At 53.8% G+C, this 15094-nt stretch overlaps 1 protein-coding gene across 5 annotated transcripts; it reads left to right on the top strand.

The window, feature by feature from the left end:
• The first annotated feature begins 6339 nt into the window (after positions 1 to 6339).
• Positions 6340 to 9533, top strand: ARSA (arylsulfatase A). 5 transcript variants are annotated; one of them, XM_072973809.1, is made up of 9 exons: positions 6340 to 6486; positions 6786 to 7023; positions 7230 to 7470; positions 7550 to 7768; positions 7840 to 8009; positions 8327 to 8451; positions 8544 to 8671; positions 8916 to 9018; positions 9096 to 9533. In XM_072973809.1, exons 2-9 carry the CDS (start codon positions 6806 to 6808, stop codon positions 9413 to 9415), a joined length of 1524 nt encoding a protein of 507 aa, XP_072829910.1. In that variant the 5' UTR covers positions 6340 to 6486; positions 6786 to 6805; the 3' UTR covers positions 9416 to 9533. The 5 variants fall into 5 exon arrangements, with proteins under 5 accessions (XP_072829910.1, XP_072829913.1, XP_072829914.1 ...); XM_072973810.1 differs by having other exon boundaries at positions 6359 to 6594; XM_072973811.1 differs by having other exon boundaries at positions 6359 to 6643.
• Positions 9534 to 15094: the final 5561 nt, after the last annotated feature.

The following is a 15094-nucleotide window of genomic DNA, read 5'->3' as shown; positions in this document are numbered from 1 at the left end:
CCGCTGAGAATTTGATTGGTATTACATTGAGTCTATAATATATTTAGAGAGAATGGACATCTTAACCAAACTGGATCTTCTAATGTTTGAATGTGACATTTCTCCTCATTTATTTTGGTCTTCCTTAATTATCTCAGCAAGGCTTAATGTTTCAGTGTTGTGTTCTTACACGTTTTTGTTAAATTTGTTCCTGAGGAGTTTGTTATTTCACATTATTGCAAATGAACTTTTTTTAAATTTCATGTTATAATTGTTTACTGCTAGTGTACAAAAATGCAACCAATTTTGTGTATAAATTTTGTGGCCTATAATTGTGTTAAATTCACTTAGTTCTAGCAGTATTTTTTAGGTTACTTAGGATTTTTTACTAAATAATCAGGTAATCAGTAAATAGCAAAATACTTTCTTCTTTTGAATTTTTATGCCTCTTGTTTTTCTTGCCTTGTTGCAGTGGCTAGGCCCACCAGTGCAGTGTCACATAGCAGTGGTAGGAGCAGGCATTCTTGCTTTGCTCTCAGTCATGGGGGAAATACTTGATATTTCTCTAAGTATAATGTTATCTGAAGGTTGTTTGCAGATACCCTTTATTAGATTTAGGAAGTTACCTCCTAGTCCTTGTCCGTAGAGAGTTTTTCATTATGAACAAGTGTCTAACCCTCTTTAGGAACATTTTTGATATCTTACCCAATAACTGCTTACATCCTATTGGCCAGAACTAGGTCTGGCTGCAAGTAAAGCTAGAAAGTGTTCTTCCTTGGGTGAGCACATTACTGCCCCCTAGAAAATCTGGGCTTTGTTGAGAGGAAGAAGGCATGATGGATGTCAGAATAGGCAACTAGCTCCCCTAGGAACACAGTTCTAGACTAATGATTATTTACACTCCACATGTTAAGTTGGCTGTTCTGTTGTCATCTGGGTTCTACTGTTGCCACCAAAATAAATGCTGTTTTTAATTGTTATTCTTTCTTTAGGTAATCTGCTCTCTCTGGTCACTTTTAAGACTTTGTGTTTGATAGTATCCGATTTCAACATGTTGTGCCTAGGTGTCTTTTTTTAGTTTCAATTGTCCTGTTTGGGATTTGTTGTGACTCCTGAACCTAAGGAGTTACGTCTTTCATTGAATCAGAAACTTCGCTGCTATTATCTTTTTAAATATGATATTTCCTTAGTATCTTCTGTTAAAAATATGTTGGACCTCAAGGGTGACCCTTGAAAACATGTGAAGGGAAATAAGCCATTCACAAAAGGACAAACATTATGTGACTCTACTTGTATGAGGTACCTAGAATAGGCAAATTCACAGACACAGAAAGCAGAACACAGGTTACCAAGGGCTGGGGGGAGGAGAGAACAGGTGGTGGTTGTTAATGGCTACAGGGTTGCTGTTTGGAATTACGAAAAAGTTCTAGAAATGAATAGTGCCGTTGGTTCCGCAACATTGTGAGTATATTTAATTAAAAATGTAAATTGTGAAAAATTTTTAAGATTAAACTTTTTAAAAATATATCAGACCTTCTCATTCTAACTTCTGTAAAATGTTCACACCTCCTAGTCTATCTATTTTGTATTCTGGGTAATTTCTTCAGACCCGTCTTCTAGTTTAGTAATTCTCAACTGTGTCTAGTTTGCTATTAACCTGTCCATTGGAATTTCAATTACTCTATTTTTCATTCCTTAAGTTACATTTTGTTCCTTTTAAATCTATCAGATTCTGTCCTTTTTCTTTTTTCTGATGCTTTCTAGTTGTTTCTCATTCCTTGTTCAGGTTTCCAATTGCATCTTTCATCTCTATGACCATTTTTAGCATACTTACATGTTTTGTGATTTTTAGATTATGATCACAGGTTTGGTTAATCCAGTCTATGGGAACCTGGGAGATTGAGTTGAGGCTGAACTCCTCCAGAGGTGATATGCATTTGCTTCTGCTAGGTGCCCCAATGCTGCCAACCTATAACCACTTCAACTCAATTCCAAACCACTGAGGTGGTATATATTTAAAATCCACTCCTATTTGAAGGTAAGTCTATACTTACGAATTCTGAAGGGAGGTTTGATTTCTGTCTTGTGGTAAGGTTGTTATAAAATCTCTCATTTCTCTTTCCTGGAAAGCAGTTTTTTTTTTTCCCCAGTGTTTCTAGCCTTTCATTGAAATTATGGGTCTTTTAAAATCCTGATTTTATGTGGGAATCAATTCCAACTTCTTATATTGCCTGGGCCCAAGTCCCCATCTCTGGCCTCCTAAGCATCGTTAAAACCCAAAGCTTTAAGTTCCTGGTATTCAGAATGTCCCTAAAATCACACTTGCTTACTCAGGTGCTTTTAGTTTCCACTTACTAAATTTTCGTCAGCATTTCCAAGTGTTTTGCAATAGAGGAGTTTTAGATTATATTGTTGGAAGTTTGTTTTTCTTATTCAGCTACAGCAGTCAGAGCATCGAAGTATTTAATGATTGTTTGCTGGACAGCTATTAAATGAATGCATAAACAAACAGAAGGAGATGCTGCATTTTTAAATGTTTATTACACTTACACACACACACCAGATTATGAAGGTAAGGTGCTAAGAATACAGCAGTAATCAAATGGGTCCCACATGGTCAACCACATCCTCTCACTCAGTGAGAACTTCAACAACTTGATCACAGGTTGTCTGCTCACCCCAAGTTCTGACATCATCCCTGTCTCTCCAAGTAACCCCTCACACCATGGCTTCCTTGTTCCTCCACCTCTCATCTCACTGACTGTGAAAGCTAGGGTTTGAGTGTAGATTACAGGCCCATGTATGTCTAGTTTGAGCAGAAAAGGATTTAGTATGTGGAATTAGTGCCTGCAGTCATTGGATGTACTGAAACATCCAGCCTGAGCTCCTAGAAGTACACTCTCCTCCGACAACACAGTAGAACTGGTCCCCTGGGGATTTCCTCTTTTTGCCACAGTCAGCAAACTGAGGTATCAGGAGGCTGATACCCCAGCAGACGACACCTCTGAGTCGAGGCCTGTGTTTTCCAGCCCCTTTTGCATCTAGGTAGGGCCGTGGCAGAGAATGTGGAGTTGGTTTGGGTAGAAACGATGTGCGCCACTCCTAGGCCTGACCCATAAATACTTCCTGCTCAATCCCGCATGCTGTCTCTTCACCCTTCTGCTGGCTGGAGGCAGGCATCTAGGATGACCCTAAATCCACATGTCAAAAATGGTAGGGGTCCCTAAATGATTATGTGGAACAGAGACTCCCCCCACTCCTGCCTTTGTTGCAAACTGGACTTTCTGTGAGTAAGAAATAAATGTCTTGTGTTATTAAGTCACTGAGATTTGGGGGTTGATATGTCAAAGTAGCTGGTGTTCCCTTGACCGATACAGGGGGCGAAATCCAGTAGCCTCCATCGGGCTTCCCACCTTCAGAGTCCTTGCATGGATCCACAGGTAATGTTACATTGGCCAGCTGCTCAATATATCTATTCAAATAGATATTTTGGCTTGAGAACCAGGGAAATTAATGCAAGATAAACTCACATAACCACTATATCCATTGTGAGATAACCTGAGGCCCAAAATGTATGTCTCATCTAATCTCCAAAGCCCCCCTCTGATTAGTGGACTATGGGGGCATCGGAATATCTGGGAAGTAGCGTTAGCTCAGAGCCAATGCTCAGCAGTCCCTGAGAGCCTTCCCCTAGTGCACAGCCATCCTGGCCAAAGGCCATACCCTCCTCTGCAGGGGAAGCCAGGGAGAAGGTAGTACAGCCCTGGGTGATTCCGCCAGGTCTCTTCCTCTGGCAGAGGGCTCCGGGTCTGTCAGTGACTCATGTCCAGGAATTGGAAGAGAAGCTGCATTGTGAGTCAAGTCTGGGCCATGTTGCTGAGACCCAGGGTCTTTCCACCACCACCCCCGCCTCCACTAGTGCTGTCTCCTGTTTTTGTCTGGGAGGGTGACTCCGTGGCCAATGAGCCAAAAATCCCTGAGGCCACACCATTCTTGCTGACCATGATGGCGACAATACCTGCTTGGCCACATGGCCTCTGCCATCCCAGTATCCTTTCATTCCATTTAACTTCCACCCTGCAATGCCAGCTCCCCAGAGCCTTTCAACGGTATTGCTGCTTCCTTCCTGACTCCAAAATACACCTCTTAATAGCTTGATAGGGTCCCCCAGGCCCTGGCAGAGGACAGTTAGGGGACAACTTAGCAGATCAAGCACAATACACTCCTATCTCTCTCTGTCCTGGGATGACTTTTTCTCCATTAAACCAAGGAGTTTCCAGCATCTTGTCTTCATTCACATGGGCTGTCATGAGCCCTGGTTTTAATTACCAGAGCACAGACAACACCATCCTTGCCCCTCAGATCTAGAACCTATGCTCACTGTCAGTTTTGCCTGATTTGGGATAGGTTTCCTCTAGTATCCAGCAGACAGGAGTCATGGCTGCTGAGGGAAAGGAGGGCAGAGCAGACCCAAGGGGTGGGGTGGGGCTGCACAAATGGCCTCCAGTGTCCTGGGTTCCCACATCGGCCAGCCCTAGGAAACAGTGCAGAATCCCTTCACATGGGCCAAGTGTTCACCCACCACACCCAGCCCACGCAGGCCCGGGAGAGGGAGGCCACTTCCTTGTCCTGGGTTCAGAAAGACAAGACCCGCAACGCTCGTTGCAAGGCCCCCCTCATAACTGTGGGTGTTAGTTCCAAATTAGCACTGTCCCAGGCAACCAGAGTGGCTTTTCGCACCCTGGCAGGCTGCCTCCCACCAGGGCTCTGTCCCAAGCTGACCCTCCTGCCGGCTCCCGCAGCAATGCTAAGAAAGACTCAGATCTCCGAAAGACTCAAACGCCTGCAGAGCTTGGCTTTGAACAAACATAGCTGGCAGCACACCCTCTACCCCCACCCAGAGGTCAGGGCTGGGCTGGCTCTGCTGTCCTGTGTGAACACACCTTAGCAGCCTCCAGGGACTGCAGGGGAAAGTGCCAGCCATTTGCATAACATTACAACCACAGGCAGGCTCTTCCAGAGAATAAGGGCAGGTCCTCTGCTGCCTGGGATAGCTCCCAGCTTGCGCTGAAAGGGAAGAAAGTGCTTTTGGTTGATTCCTTTTAAACTCAAATTCACAGCACCGACCAGCTGTGATAGCTCCAATTACAGGTGATTCAAAGATTTCTGGGCCACAGAAAAACTTTCTGTCCTGGCCACCCACACGCACAGGCCCAGAAACCACACTGGAACGTGACATCAAGGGATGGCTCAGCCCCTTCTATTCCCCACGAGGTCAGCAAGGAGCTGACCCAGCTCAAACCCAGCCCCATCTCTGGGAGTCCCTGCCCTTCACATTTTGCTCCCCAACACCACCCCTTGCCTCGCGCATTCATGTTTCATTGGGAAAATGCCAGCTCCCCAGCCAGGGCTGGGCTTCAGTGGAAACTGTGTCCCGGCCCCCACCCCGGACCCGAGGCCTTTCCAGGGCCCTGTTCACTCTCCCCCGGCTCCAGGGTCAGTAACCAAGGGAAGACCTCCCCAACCAGCAGCCCACATCCTGCCCTTCCTGAGGTTAGACCTTGTAGGGGAGCCTGAGGCTAGAGAGCTGCCTTGGGGAGGGTTCCCTGGGGGAGAGGTGCTCTGTGGGAGCGCTGATTTTGCGGCTCTCAGCTACACTGAGTAAAATGCCCACCTAAGCACCTTCTGGGGGGCGTTCTCTTACTTTGAAACAGGTAAGCTGGGGACCAAAAAGGTGAAGTCATCCACCCAAGGCTGCCCAGCTTCGGAGCCGGGCCGTGGTCATCTCTTTTTATGGGTTCTACCGTTGTCGTAAACGAGAGGCAGACCAGACCTCAGATGCCCCCATCCCGCAGCACACACACACCCACACCCACACCCACCACACACACACACATCCCTCATCACATCACTCACACGCACATCACGCACACACATACCCTGACACACAAACAGACACACACATGCACGGAAAGAGTTGGAAAGAATTTTCGGTGTCACGTTTCAAGAAAAGCACCAAAGGTACCCTGAAGGAAAAGCCAGTAGCCCGCGGGCTCCACAGTTTCCGTTTTGATTCGCTCGTTCAACAGTCTGCGGAACCAGGTGCCTTATGGAACACTCCGCGCGCCGAGCGCGAACGCCAGGAGCCGGCCTGCGCGCCCCTCCCACGCCGCCCGGCACCGGCGCCAACGGTCTCGGGGCGCAACCGGGGCCGAGCGCGCGCAGCACCCGGCCCCTCCTGCCCGCGGCGACCCCGCCCCCACCCCGGGCCCGGGCAGGCCTGGCCACGCCCCGCAGGCCCGGAGCCTTCCGCCAGACCTGCCCGGCCCTGCACCGCGCCCTGCCCCTGGGCGGGCCTCGCGGGGTCACGGGGTCAGGAGGCGGGGCGGGGCGGGGCGGCTCCGGTCCGAGGCGGAAGCGCTGGCGGAGGGCTCTGCTGCCGGCTCCCCGCACTCGCCCCTCCTTGGCCGTGAACTGCCCTTCGTCCTGCCTCGCGGGCCCCCGCGGGTCAGTGTCCTGGGACTTCTGCCCCTGACCACGGGCTTGGGCCCAGACTTTTAGGTGAAGAGGATCAGATCTCCGCTCGAGATTCTGAAGATGTCGTGGTCCTTGAAGGTCTCCAGGGAGTTGGATCTCAGGCTGTGGGCTCCTGGATTCTGTTGAGGTCAAGGGTCCCCGAGTGCCGAGTTAGCTGAGACTTCAGGATAAGGAGTTGCCTCGGTCGGGGAAATATTTTGGTCTGGGGTCTCCGGGGTAGAGCTTGCCGGACCCAGTTTGCACTCCCTCCCGAGGGTCTCTTGTTACAGGGCTGTCTGTGCCGTGGGCCATGGTGACTCTGTGGACCCTCATTCTGGCCTCCGTCGCGGGCCTGGCTGCTACCAGCCCACCTAACATCGTGCTGATCTTTGCTGATGACCTGGGCTATGGGGACTTGGGCTCCTATGGGCACCCCAGTTCCACTACCCCCAATCTGGACCAGCTGGCTGCAGGGGGTCTGCGGTTCACGGACTTCTACGTGCCTGTGTCTCTGTGCACACCCTCCCGGTGAGCAAGGGCCGGGAGCCCTCACCCCCGTCGCCCACCCCTGCCCACCTGGTTCTTCCCAGATTCACTCCCCGTTACAGTGGGGAAGGCAGAGTCTGCCTCTCTCTAAGGAGTTCACCTTTCTCTGTCTGTCCTCTCTCCTCCTCCTCCTTGTGTCTCTCAGTCAGTTTTGCTCTGTCTCACACATTCTGTGTCTTCTCCTGTAGGGCTGCCCTCCTGACCGGCCGACTCCCAGTTCGGATGGGCCTGTACCCTGGAGTTCTGGAGCCTGGCTCCCGAGGGGGCCTGCCTTTGGAGGAGGTGACCCTGGCTGAGGTCCTGGCTGCCCGGGGCTACCTCACAGGGATGGTCGGCAAGTGGCACCTTGGGGTGGGGCCTGAGGGGGCCTTTCTGCCCCCCCATCAGGGCTTCCATCGATTCCTGGGCATCCCATACTCCCATGACCAGGTAGGAACCACTAGGGCCCTTCCCTTGACCCCACAGCCCCACCCCACAGCCCTGACCCCTGAAGGAGCTGCTCCCCCAGGGCCCTTGCCAGAACCTGACCTGCTTCCCGCCGGCTACCCCCTGCGATGGCAGCTGTGACCAGGGCCTGGTCCCTGTCCCGCTGTTGGCCAACCTTTCGGTGGAGGCACAGCCGCCTTGGTTGCCAGGACTGGAGGCCCACTACGTGGCCTTCGCCCGTGGCCTCATGGCCGATGCCCAGCACCAGGGACGCCCGTTCTTCCTGTACTACGCCTCCCACGTGAGTGACCCTGGCCCCGCCCTGGGCTGCCTGGGACCCTACCCGATGCTAACTCTAGTCTCCATCCCCAGCACACCCACTACCCCCAGTTCAGTGGGCAGAGCTTTTCTGGGCACTCAGGCCGAGGGCCATTTGGGGACTCCCTGATGGAGCTGGATGCTGCTGTGGGGGCCCTGATGACGGCTGTGGGGGACCTGGGACTGCTCGGAGAAACGCTGGTCTTCTTCACTGCAGACAATGGGTACTCCAGAGGGGGCAGAGGAAGGCTGGCTGATCCCGCCCTGGGCCCCAGGGTCTTCCTATCCTGACTGCTAGCCAAGGACGTAGAGGGAGAAGGGGGTTTCAAGAGATGCTGGCCACGTTATGGTAATGCACAGATGCGTGCATGTGGGAGGCTGGGGGCCACGAGTACATGGAGGTGTCCTACCAGGTGTCCTGGTAGGACAGAGAGGAGACAGACACATGCTGGCCATTTCTGGGCAAACTGTGTAACTTTGAAGCCTGAGGCTGGGGTCACCCTGGGCTGCTCACTGCTGACAATCCCCTTGTGTGTCCCAGACCTGAGACCATGCGGATGTCCCATGGTGGCTGCTCTGGCCTCCTCCGATGCGGAAAGGGAACCACTTTTGAGGGGGGTGTCCGAGAGCCTGCCTTGGCATTCTGGCCAGGCCACATCGCTCCTGGTCAGTCTTCAGGCCTTCTCATCCTGGACTCCTGGCCCCACCTCCCCTTCCCTGATGGAAACTGGAGTGACTTTACAGCCCTCTACCCCCAGGAGTGACCCACGAGCTGGCCAGCTCCCTGGACTTACTGCCCACCCTGGCAGCCCTGGCTGGGGCCCCACTGCCCAACGTCACCTTGGATGGCGTTGACCTCAGCCCCCTGCTGCTGGGCACAGGCAAGGTAGGGCCAGCAACCACAGGACCCCAGTCCCCTACCCTGCCCCCTGCCCACTTACCCTTCCCAGGAGTGAGTATGGGCAGCACTGAAGTCCCTGGGGCCAGGATGGACCCTCTGTTGAGCAACATCCAAGTGCCACCGCCCCTGCGGTTCCTGCGGGGATGCGGGGCAGACAGCCACCACACATCCAGAGCCCGCGCAGAGCTGGTGGCCTTGGGCATGGGCAGACCCCCAACTTTGCACCTAGAGCCCTCGGCAGACCGTCTTCTTCTACCCGGCCTACCCAGATGAGGTCCGCGGGGTCTTCGCTGTGCGGAGCGGGAAGTACAAGGCACACTTCTTCACCCAGGGTAACTTCCTCTCCCTGAGCCCTGCTGGTGGCCCTCCTCTCCCCGAGCCCTGTGCACAGACGAGCCTCCCTCCCCAGGCTCTGTCCACAGCGACACCACTGCGGACCCTGCCTGCCATGCCTCTAGCCCTCTGACTGCTCATGAGCCCCCACTGCTCTTTGACCTGTCTGAGGACCCTGGTGAGAACTACAACCTTCTCGGGGGTGTGGCTGAGGTTGCCCCAGAGACCCTGCAGGCACTGAAGCAACTTCAGCTGCTCAAGGCCCAGTTTGATGCTGCTGTGACCTTCAGCCCCAGCCAGATAGCCCGGGGTGAGGACCCTGCCCTGCAGATCTGCTGTCAGCCCAGCTGCACCCCTAGGCCAACTTGCTGCCACTGCCCTGAGCCCCCACCCTGAGAGCCCTGGTAGAGGCCAGCCCAGGGCCCCTCGCCCTGCCCAGGAATTGGTTCATTGGTGTGCTGTGGATGTGTGCAGGTGGTTTCTACCTGAGAGCTAATAACACCAGCTGACACTGGTCTGTGTGACAATTCACGTGATCCTTGTGCTAGCCCTGAGATAGGTGCGGCTCTGCCTGTTACACGCGGGGAACCTGAGGCATGGAGAGGTCATGCGACCTATCTGGGGTCGCCCAGCAGTGAGAGTTTGGGCTGGAATTCTAACCCCATCCCCCTGCTGATTGTTCGTGTCAGTGCAGACAAGTGTGGTGGCAAGTGTGGGTATGTCCATTCCTGGGAGCAGTGCTAGGTGCTAACCCTAACCAGGAACAGGGGTTGGGGGTGGTGAGGGCAAGGTGGACAGCAGACCCCAAAGACACAAAGTGCCCATAAGAACCAGGTTTTGCTCGGGAAGAAGCGCAGGAACTGGACCACACTGGTTCGTATCAGAAACCTGTCTGAAGGCGGGTGAGGAGATGCATGTTGTTTTGGGGGAGGGGGCAGATAATTAGGTTTTATTTACTTATTTTTAGAGGAGGTACTAGGGATTGAATTCAGAACCTTGTATATGCTAAGCATGCACTCTACCACGTGAGCTATACCCTCCCGCCACCTGAGATGCACATTCTGTGTGGTGAAGTGGGCTGGGGGCCCTGCCAGCTCTGAGGAAGGCACGTCAGCAGCTCCTAAGGCCCCCTCCCGGCACCCCTGCGCCCCCTCCAAAGCTCTGTGTTTCCCAGTACACACACATTTCCAGTCTCCTGGCTTCACCCACAGAAGCCAGCCTACACCCAGCAAAGTAATCTCTTGAAAACACATCAGGTTTGGCTCCATTCCTGCTCAAAACTGCAGACTTACCATCATGCTCAGACTAGACCCCAGACTCCTTGGAGCAGCTACCATGCCCACCCCACACCCCTTCCCTCCTAGCCCTGGCAGCTGGCCTGGCTGCCGATTGTCAGGCCAAGGTGCTCATTGGCTCTGCCTAGGGCCTCCTGACTGCCCACCCACCTGCGTCTGCATGGCAAACATAGCCCTTGTGGGGTTACCCTGTGTGTGTGCCGATGTCAGATCACCTGCTCCCAGAGCGGCCGTCACACCCCACGTGCTCCCTCAGCATGGGTTGAATGAGAAGAGTGCTGTCTGGTTGCTCAAGACCCCGAAATGGGTATCTTTTTCTCGTGGTTGACCAAACAGCTGTCCCCTTCCTACTAATGGACCCCTGCTTTTTCACTGGTGTGCAGAGGCCCCTTGACCTCCAAGGTACAGCCTCTCCTAGTCCTAGGAGGGTGGTAGCCAGTCTGAGCCACAGTCCAGTGATTGGTCCAGGAGCAGCACGTGACCAAGGGTCCTGGTCAGTGAAAGGTCGGGGCAACCCACTGGATCCCTGGGTCCTCTTCAGCATTCATCCTCTGGTTGGTGAGGACGGTGCTGTGGCATCACTGGCCCTGACCAGACATCATGCAGCCAGAGTCTCCAGTCATGTACCCCCAGAGCTCACAATGTAAGGAAATAAACCAGCCTGTTTAAGCCACTGCCATTGCATTGTCTTATTACTTGCAGCCGAAAGCATTCTTCCTGGAATGACTTGCAAAGGGCATGAGTTTGTGTGCTTGGGCTTCCTGAGTGAGCCTATGTGTGAGATACAGGGTGCTGAGGCCTCTTCTGTGACTCTCCCATTACTTCTAGTCTGGTTTGGAGACTAACCATACCCCAAATCCTGCTGTGTCTTGGAGCTGCCCCATAGGGCAGTGGTTTCCTTGGGGGCCTCTTCAGCCACTGACACTGGCATAAGGGGGGACCGCCCCTTGCGGCCTGCAGCTGGTAGCTGCATCAAGGTGCCTTGGTTTCAGGATGAGGACAGAGAAGAACAGAAGCAGGCGCCTGATCTCTGCATCACATCCGACGATCATACGCTCCAGCAAGAATGAAATGGTTGCCCACGCTTAGGCACAACCTGCAGGCACCTTGTCCAGGTCTGTTGCGGATGGTGAGCATCACTGTATTCGTTCCACGGGCCTTTATTTACCACCGAAGGCTGTGCTTAGTGCTGGGGCACAGGTCAGCAGAGGGGCCGCTTCCCTGCTCTCATGATGCTGAGTGTCTAGCACAGGAGGTTAGCATCAGCCCTGACCTCTCAGACCGCATTGAGTTCAGTGTGCTCATGACCTCTGCCTCTTGGGTTTGGCTAAGAGGGTATTGCCTGGGAAAGACAATAGGGAACTGCCAGGTCCTACAGAAGTTCTCTGGCTTGAAAGAGAGGTGGAAACATGGTGCACACGTATGTATAAAGCTGTCAAGCTACATACTAAAGATTTGTGCACTTTTTGATGCCATGTTTTTTTATACTTCAATAGAAATTAAAATTTAATCATGATTGTGTCAATTATATCTCAGTAAAACTGGAAGAAAAAAATTTAACCCTGATAAATGCCACAGAGGAAGAGTCCTTGGTCCTACAAAAGCATAATCATGGGGTGAGTGGGGGAGAGATCATTGAACCAGTCAATGCTGCTTCCCTTCTGCTGAGACCTGAGGAGGGGCAATCATACCACCCTCTGCATGCAAGGTTCTCCTCTCCCCTTCCACTTCTGGCTTGGTTATGATGCTTTGAGAGCAGAAAAGCTTGTTCTCGTTTTAGTGCTTTAGTGTGATACACCCTCCTCATGCGGGCCCTGGTGTGTATACACACTCCCACATTCGTGCACACGTGCCCGCAAACAGGCGTATACCCCTGACAGGCACACACGCGTATTCACACACACTTGCGGCTCCAAATGCTGTCTGCAGTGTCCCTTCTCTGCTGCTGTTGATTTAAAAAGCAGCCCTTCTGTGAGCCTAAGAACATCCACTCCCACCAAGCAGCTTCCTCAAGGAGCCCCGTCTCCTCTGGAAGGAGCTACATGTGTTTGGAATGAATGGAACAGCACACTTGTCGGGGCAGTGGTTTCCCCTCAGGTGTGTAGGGAGGAAGAGGAGACATCCTGAGCCCCCCACCCCCACCCCCACCCCCAGTGCCACAGGGAGACGGTCCTCCCTCCCCTGCCTTCCCCTCCCCTCCCCTCCCCTCCCTCCCCTCCCGACTCTCCTCCCTGCTCAGGTGCTTGCGTCTCCCCTGAGTGACCAGAAGGGGGAGCAAAAGGAGCTGTTTCCATGGAATAAAATTCTCTTCTCCGAATATTTTTCATCACGAAAGTAACACGTCCTTGTTAGGGTGCCCTAGACAGGGCCTGCAGCTCATTCTGAGATGGGCCTCGCTACCAGGTGGGTGTGTGCTCACGAGAATCATACATTTTAACTCTGAGCGTTTAACTCAACCCTGGCCCTCATGGCACCTGGACAGTGCCTGTCCAGCGTCTGGAGAGTCCTGACCCCATCTTGGCCCCAGGCCTGGTGTTGGGGACGGAGGGGAGCAGTAACAGAGGGGGAAGTGCATTTATTTGTGCCCCCAGCCTCCTCGGCTCCTTCATGGGAAGGCCCTTCGTCAGGTGGCTGCAGCCCTGGGGGCGGAAGCGTGGCCTCCTGCAGCACAAGCTGCGTTCTCCTTGGCAGCCTGGCTCCCCCCACAGCGAGCAGGAAGAGCCCCATAGGGGAGCACTCGGGGAGGGTGTGGTCAGAGCTGACTAGTGACGGGCCTGAAGGGAGGGAGCAGTTTGGGTGTGGCGGGCCCAGGATTCCACCCAAGAGTGGAAGCCTTTCCTCATCATTTTGCAAACACGACAGCAATGTGGAGTGAACGGCCACTTTGATGTGGGGTCCAGGGCCTGCCCTCCCCAAGGGCACCCGCTTCCCTGTTGGGGATCATAGCCCCCCTCCAGCCTGGAGGGTCTGTTCCTATGCCTGTTCCTGCCCAGAGGTGGATCTTCAGGGGGTGGGGGCCCAGAGAGTGGGGGAGGGGCCAGCTCCACCACGAGGGAGTTGCTGCCACCCCCACCCACACCGTGCCCGAGCAGCCATGTGCCCCTTTGTGCCTTCTTTTCCACCCGGGAGTCCCCAGCACCCTCCCAATACATTTCCTTTTAGCTAAGTTTCCCAGAGTTGGTTTCTATAGCTTGGTTGCGACCACAGAATGCTCACTGATACAGAAGGAGATTAAAAACTAACCCCACTCTCCTGATCCCAGCAAATGTGGACTGGGGCTAGGAGGGATGGGACATCCCTGCCCTCCAGGGGACGGTGCTGCCACAGACAGGTTCAGTGTAATATATTGTGTGTTTGGGGTGGAGGATGGGGGACTGGTCCCTGGAGACCCCGAGGCGCCGCCCTTAGGGGTCCACCTGTGCCCATCCTGCTGCCCACTCTGGGCATGTACCCTCCTGAACAAGACCCTCCTTTCCTTCGCCATCCCTGCCTAGGACACGTCACCTGCCCTGAGACACCTGCCATGTGAGCAGGATGGGGGTCACTGAGGAAGGACAGGGTGAGGTCCTAGTGGCTGGTGGGGCTGAGGCTGCTGGCTCCACTCCCCTCCCAGGAGCTGACCACAAGGGCAAGGCTGAGACACCTCGGGGCGGTCAGTGTCCTCTCGGTGTGAGCTCATGCAGGACCCCCAGGGGAGCACAGGGGCTCCTGCTCTCCAGGGCTAGGGTTCTGTCTGTCTCCAGGGTTAGGGCCGCCCCGTGCGATGAGCCAGTTCTGCAGAAGCAGGAGCCAGGCTACCTCCTGCAGGTTATGTGCCTCGGCTGGCTACTCTTATCTGCTCCCAATTTGCACAAAAGAAATAAGAAATAAAATCAAAGTTGTTCTTCTGTCATCAACCCAAATGATGGCTGAGGCAGTTTTTAGGCTAAATTGTTTTATCCTCCTCCATACAAAGCTCTATGTATAAGAAGATTCCACTCACCGGTGTGAGGCGGAGGCACCCGGTGCAGCTGACAGGATTCTGTCAGTGCTGACACCGGACAGAAACCAGGACTCGAGAAAAGGCCTGCCTGTATGCTGGGTTTTTTGACTATCCCATAAAACCTAACCCAGGCAGGAGATGGGGGGCACACCTGGGGAGAGACTCCATGCTATGCATCAACTCCTGTCCCACACACACCTCACACCTGCACACATCCTGCCACACCTGTGTTCACACCTGCAAACCAGGTGAGGTCAGCTCACAGTGGCTGTCTTGAGGGTAGGAGGCCTGGTACCGTTGCTCTGCTTAGCACCAAGGCAATGTTCCTTCACGTCCCCTCTTTGGGGTTACCATGTACTTCCCCATCACCCTCACCCAGGGGGGCCCGGAACCCTGTTGGTGGGTTTGCTCACTGTGCCTCTTGCGAGGATGTCAGGATGGCTGCTCAGCTTTAAAGGGTCAGAAGCCTGGGTGGGTCCTCTGACCTTAGCTGCAGCTGACGGGGTGGTCCTTAGGGGACCTGCTTCTTCACTTTGCACTCAGCCCACACCTGAGCTGCTCTGAAGGGCAGGGGATGAACGCTCCTGGGGTGGCCCTTAGCCAGTGGGGGCCAGGAGCCAGCGGTAAATGTTTCTGCTCCTCAGCCTCTGGGAGGAATTCGCACCCTAGCTTCTCAGAAAAGCTCCCAGCCTCTGGGATGAGCCTCAGGCTGGCTTTTGCTCCCTCCCTGCTGCACTCCTGCCCACTCCTCACTCCAGCACACAGTGAAGCTTTTGCAAAACCAGCCGCCTGCCCCTC

Source organism: Vicugna pacos, chromosome 12 (assembly GCF_048564905.1).
Source record: "Vicugna pacos chromosome 12, VicPac4, whole genome shotgun sequence".
Lineage (NCBI taxonomy): Eukaryota > Metazoa > Chordata > Mammalia > Artiodactyla > Camelidae > Vicugna > Vicugna pacos.
Note: the sequence above shows the minus strand (reverse complement) of the source record. Positions and strands in the feature narration are given on the sequence as shown.